The sequence below is a fragment of the Sus scrofa genome, chromosome 15 (assembly GCF_054392235.1).
Source record: "Sus scrofa isolate SSC_HxYL_T2T_F1_AM1 chromosome 15, Sscrofa_HxYL_maternal_Yorkshire_Landrace_v2.0, whole genome shotgun sequence".
NCBI lineage: Eukaryota > Metazoa > Chordata > Mammalia > Artiodactyla > Suidae > Sus > Sus scrofa.
The window spans coordinates 96,261,682-96,267,734 of NC_139397.1; the positions used below are offsets into that span (position 1 = coordinate 96,261,682).

At 51.3% G+C, this 6,053-nt stretch overlaps 1 protein-coding gene across 1 annotated transcript; it reads left to right on the top strand.

Annotated features, from left to right (window-relative positions):
- The first annotated feature begins 393 nt into the window (after nucleotides 1–393).
- On the top strand, nucleotides 394–5,812 carry HOXD10 (homeobox D10). The gene is made up of 2 exons (XM_021076345.2): nucleotides 394–3,427; nucleotides 4,831–5,812. The coding sequence occupies exons 1-2, from the start codon at nucleotides 2,473–2,475 to the stop codon at nucleotides 5,106–5,108; spliced, it is 1,233 nt and encodes a 410-aa protein (XP_020932004.1). The 5' UTR covers nucleotides 394–2,472; the 3' UTR covers nucleotides 5,109–5,812.
- The last annotated feature ends 241 nt before the right edge of the window (nucleotides 5,813–6,053 follow it).

Below are 6,053 nucleotides of genomic sequence, written 5' to 3' on the forward strand. Positions count from 1 at the left end.
CGCCAGGCTGGCGTCAGGGCGCCTGCCGCGAGCGCATGCAGCGGGCACTTTGTCCAGCCGTGGGCATGCTTAGCTGTGGCTGGGATCATGAGCTCTGCCTTGAGAGAAAGTAATTTTCGTGCTAGTCAGTGGCTGTTAGCTGTGAACAGGTCCTTAGCAGACTAGAGTCAAAAGTTGGTTTTTTCCCCCCCTGTCGTCCTCACTCCCCCACCCCCAAGCTTAAAAACAGCCACCCCTGCCGAAGGTAATGTTTAAACCTCTGCTTCGTCGGCCGGCGTCCTGCAACCAGAGCAGTTAGAGGCGCCAGGCTTTTAACCTGACAATGATGTTGTATTTGAACAGCTGCGTAAAGGTTTAAAAGGTCTGTCTCATTGCCACCGCGGAGGGTTTTTTTTTTTTTAAAGGGTTTATTGTTTGGGCGAGGGCACTGCGAGGGGACAGGCGAAATGGTCCCAAGGCGGAAAAGAATGTCCAGTGCCTGTTTCTACCAGGCCAGGGGAGATTCCTTTTGGGGAGGGGGGACAAAGGTTTTGTTGGAAAAGGTTTTTGTGAAGGAGCGAGCGGGCTACGACGTCCCCCAGTAGGCTGAGGCACTTCACTTAGCGACAGGCTCCAAAACAATGTTCTGCAGAGGCAGAAACCCCATTTGCCCACAAGTTCAGTCTCTGGGCCTGAAATCCAAGGCCAGCCCGTGACAGGACGAGTGTGGGGAGAAGAAAATACGGACGCCTTCCCGGACAGAGAACTGGTTTACGAGCAGAGTTTCTGGGGCCCTTTTCCTCTCTTGGATGCAGGAAAGGGGATATGGGAAGCCGGCGGACGACTCCTGCGCCCTGGCCGGGGCCCCTCGCTCAGGGCAAGCCTTTGGAAATCAAGGTTAAAGCTCCCCGCTGCTGCCCCGAGGCTGTGGCTTCCGAAGGACTGCTCACCCGCCTACAGCCAGAGAACGAGGGAGGAAGTTGTTGAAGAAGTTTCTCATAAAACTGAGTTTCCATGGTGGTGGTGATGGTGGTTGTTTTTTTAATGAGCTCGACCACAACCCCAAAGACCAAATCCTCTTTATAGAACTTTCCCTCACCAAAGGAAACAGAGGAGTATGGTTCCCCCACCTCCTTTTTCCCTCCTTTCCCTTACCCAAGCAGAATCGTGTCAAATAATTTTAGGGATTGCTCACAACTATAAAACTCAACTTCTGACAAAAGTATAGCTTTTAATATTTGACAATTTGTGTTAAAACAAAAATTGACCTTCTTGGTTAGTAGCGAAGGGGAAAAATCAATAGTATAATTTTCAATAATTCATAAAGCGAACGCCATTATGCTAAATCTTAACTATTAATCTTATCCTTTACAAAGTCTCGATTGATTTGTTAATAAAATATCTTCCCGTGTGTGGCAACAGCGGGTATAACTCTTTAAAAACCTTCAGAAGCAAGAAAATTACCAAGTAGCCCAAGAATGTAGATGAGAATTTTATTGATCGCCCTGATTCTTCTTAATATGTATTAATAAATTCCACAACCTTTTGTACCTTGCACTTGTCAGAAACCAATGCTTTTACAAAATCCATAAAAGGAAAACATATTTTTCTTTGCAGAAGAACCAAATGACACCTTTGCCTCTCACTCTCTCCTGCTTGGCCCAGTTTTCTAAAACTTCTGGAGTATGAAAGCGAGAGTTCCTTCCTTTCCTTGAAAACGTTTTCTTTCTCTCTCCCTTCCTTCCTCTTTGCCCTCTATTATCAGGGCGCGTGGGGAGGGAAACCTCGGTTTCGTTCTTCCGCTGGGAACCCGAGGGACGCTTTCGCGGATTGTGAACTGCTGGAAAGGGATTGTCTCCGGACTGAAAGCTCCCAGCGGCCCGACCCGCAGAGGTCGGGGTGTGGTTCCTCCGAGAGTCAAAGGCTCGGGTAGCCCACCGGGGCGCAGGCGCCCGGAGCTAGGGTGGCCGGGCGGAGGCAGAGGACAGCGCCGGGGCCGGGCGGGTCCTGGGGCTCCGCGGGGCCGGCCAACTGCGTAGCCTCTCGGCCCTCGCGGTCCTTCTCGCCTCCGCTCCCCAGGATACCTTGGCCGCGTCTTAGGCGCCAGAGCTCTTTCCTGTGGACCCCTGGGGTGGGATGTCTCAGAGCCTGGGGAATCCGACTCACCTTCCCAGGCTGCCCGAGACAAAATGAACTAGGCTGGGCCCCCCACCATCCCCCCCGCCCGGGCCCGGGCCGTCTCGGGCGCCTGCCTGGGTGTGTGCGGGGCATGCTTCTGTGTGCTGGCGCCACGGCGCTCCGACTTCCCTCCCTGCGTGTGTCCGCCTGGAGACCCCCTCGGGGCCGAGTGTTTCCTTCCGCCTGCGGGGCCCAGAGGCCGGAGTGGGGGACGCGAGTGGGGCGGGAGGGCCGAGCGAGCCCCGGGAGGCTGGCGGGCGGCGAAGAGTGCTGGGCCGGCAGTCTCCAGCGCGCACTATCGCAGGCGCGTAGTAGATGTCGCTGTTGTCCGTGCTTACGCGGCTGGCCGGCCGGGCTCTGGAGCACGTGACCTGCGAGGAGGCTGCGGCTCAAGGCCATTTTCAAATCTCATTGGCTTGGTTGTCATGTGGTCGGCAGAGGCATCCACAATTACACGGGGAATGTTTTCCTAGAGATGTCAGCCTACAAAGGACACAATCTCTCTTCTTCAAATTCCTCCCCAAAATGTCCTTTCCCAACAGCTCTCCTGCTGCTAATACTTTTTTAGTAGATTCCTTGATCAGTGCCTGCAGGAGTGACAGTTTTTATTCGAGCAGCGCCAGCATGTACATGCCACCACCTAGCGCAGACATGGGGACCTATGGAATGCAAACCTGTGGACTGCTCCCGTCTCTGGCCAAAAGAGAAGTGAACCACCAAAATATGGGTATGAATGTGCATCCTTATATACCTCAAGTAGACAGTTGGACAGACCCGAACAGATCTTGTCGAATAGAGCAACCTGTTACACAGCAAGTCCCCACTTGCTCCTTCACCACCAACATTAAGGAAGAATCCAATTGCTGCATGTATTCTGATAAGCGCAACAAACTCATTTCTGCTGAGGTCCCTTCGTACCAGAGGCTGGTCCCTGAGTCCTGTCCCGTTGAGAACCCTGAGGTTCCTGTCCCTGGATATTTTAGACTGAGTCAGACCTACGCCACCGGGAAAACCCAAGAGTACAATAACAGCCCCGAAGGCAGCTCCACAGTCATGCTCCAGCTCAACCCTCGCGGCGCGGCCAAGCCGCAGCTCTCGGCCGCCCAGCTGCAGATGGAAAAGAAGATGAACGAGCCCGCGAGTGGCCCGGAGCCCAACAAAGTCTCCCAGGTGGAGAGCCCCGAGGCCAAGGGTGGCCTTCCGGAAGAGAGGAGCTGCCTGGCTGAGGTCTCCGTGTCCAGTCCTGAAGTACAGGAGAAGGAAAGCAAAGGTCGGTATGAGCAGAGTTGCCACCCCAGCGGGGCGAGCAGCCCGGGAACCCGGCAAAGAGCTCCGCCTGGGTGCCCAGTGTCGAGCTCGGCAGTCTGGGGCCCGACAGGGAGGTGCTGCTCCTCCCGGCTTTTAGAGGGGCATTCTTAGTCCTGAGATGGTCTCCGCTTCTCCGGCACTGCCCTGGCCCTCCTGGCTGGTCCTGGCCCCACGCTGAGGGAGCCCAGGCAGAGGAAGGGTTTGCCGGGTTTATTTTTCCTGAGCTAGACTTGAAATGCAACAAAAGAGTGCAAATGAGACCTGCGGCTGGTAAACATGCCCCAGACCCTCCTTTCTCTCGTTCAGATTTGCAGTCCCAGCCCTGCCTTTCACCCAATGATGATTTTAAGGTTGTCTGAGGCACTGTGTTCTTGTTCAAATGTATGCACCCCGCATCCTGCGAGCTTGGGGTTGACAAGGGGGTATGAGATGGCTGGGCCGTTTGGTGCGTGGGCTGGAGAACAGGGATCCCTGCCTCTGCAGGGTGAGATAACCTTGGCTTTGTCTGGGGAAAATGCCGCAAGCTTTGCAGTCCACTAGCAAAGGGGGCAAAGGCAGAAGGGGGGGGGGAATGGAATGTTCATGGCCCACCCGGCGGCGGCAGGGCCAGCCTTAGGGCTGGGCAGGGCAAAGAGCCAGGGGCTCTGGCTTTTCTGCCCCTGATCCTCTTCCCGAGTACTCAGAATTGGGCCACATCAAGGAACTACATTTCTGGGCAAATGCTTTTGTGTGGGGGCAAGAAGCCATTAGAATTCAGGAAATTCTGGGGCATACAACAATGCCCAGGCAAGGCAGAGAAGGTATGCTCGGTTCCTCAGTTGGTGATCTTTTGAAAGAGAATGGGCACCTATAAACCTAGCTGTGGGGCTCCCCTGCCTAGGAGCGGTGGAGAAGAAGTGGCAGAGTTGGGAACCTGAGGGTTTGTAGTCTTGTCAGGTTGTGGTTTATTTCTTCTACTCCAGCCCTGTTGTCAGATGATCACTTAGAATGTTGCTGGTGAGATCCTGAAAGTTTACTATTATACAAATGTTTTGTGCAGGTCCAGAAAGTTAAGAGAGAGAGAGATTGAGAGATAGATAGATAGAGAGAGAGAGAGAGAGAGAGAGAGAGAGAGAGAGAGGGTTCGGGAACCCTGACGCAGAGGGTGAGAGTACCAGCCCATCGTGTCATTGTGAGTATTTAAACTAACATGGCATCATTTACAAATTCCTTCCAGGGCCCACCTCATGTGAGTAATGTCTAATACCAGCATTTCCCAAAGCAGCCTGGCTGCCAGCAGGGTCATGGCCAAGGGTACATTTGAACAGACTGAGAGAAAAAAAAAATTCTTGATTTTTTTTCTTCTTCTCCCTTTAATTTTGTTAGAGGAAATCAAGTCTGATACTCCAACCAGCAATTGGCTCACTGCAAAGAGTGGCAGAAAGAAGAGGTGCCCTTACACTAAGCACCAAACGCTGGAATTAGAAAAAGAATTCTTGTTCAATATGTACCTCACCCGCGAGCGCCGCCTAGAGATCAGTAAGAGCGTTAACCTCACCGACAGGCAGGTCAAGATTTGGTTTCAAAACCGCCGAATGAAACTCAAGAAGATGAGCCGAGAGAACCGGATCCGAGAACTGACCGCCAACCTCACCTTCTCTTAGGTCCAAGGCCCATTAGAGGCCAGGATCAGAGAGGGGGCACCGCATTCCAGGGCCGAGTGCTGGAGGACTGGGAAGGCGGAAACAAAACCTTCATTGCTCTTTGTTTTTTTTTATTTGTTTTGTTTTTGTTTTTGTTTTCCTGCTAGAATGTGACTTTGGGGTCATACTGTTCGTGCTGCAAGTGATCTGTAATCCCTATGAGTATATATATATATATTAAAAAAACTAGCACGTGTAATTTATTATTTTTCTCATCGTAATGCAGGGTAACTATTACTGCGCATTTTCATTTGGATCTTAACTTATTGGAACTGTAGAGCATCCATCAATCCATTCATCCATCCAGAAATGTGACTTTTTCATGTTTTTCCTAACACAAAAGATCTGTGTGTGTGGTTAGTCCATGAGCTCATGGCATTTTGAGTACATCCAGTACTTAAAAGTACTTAAATTACATATATATTTAAAAAAGATTAAGAAAACCCACAAGCTTTGGGGGGGAGGGGGACTAAAAAAGCACATTACAATGTATCTTTTTGCAATTGAATTTAGCAATTGTCCTTGGTGAGATGGAATATTGACGATTTATGCCTTGTAGCCTTTCCCTTGTGGTGCATCTGTGGTTTGGTAGAAGTACAACAGCAACCTGTCCTTTCTGTGCATGTTCTGGTCGCATGTATAATGCAATAAACTCTGGAAACGAGTGCGCTCCCTCTGCTTTCTGAAAGGGAAATATGTTACAGTGGAAATGCTAGCTTTTGTTGAGATTATCTTCCTGTTAAACTGCTTGTTTGGGTTAGTTGGGGGGGTGGCAGAAAACAGGGGAAAGGAGATGGGAGAGAAAAGCTGAAGGGGGACTCTGATGCTGAAATTTGGCAGTAGTGAAGGGAGTGATGACCTGTGTGTGCTGTTTTCATAGCTGGGAAGAAGGAGGGTCCTCTCTCC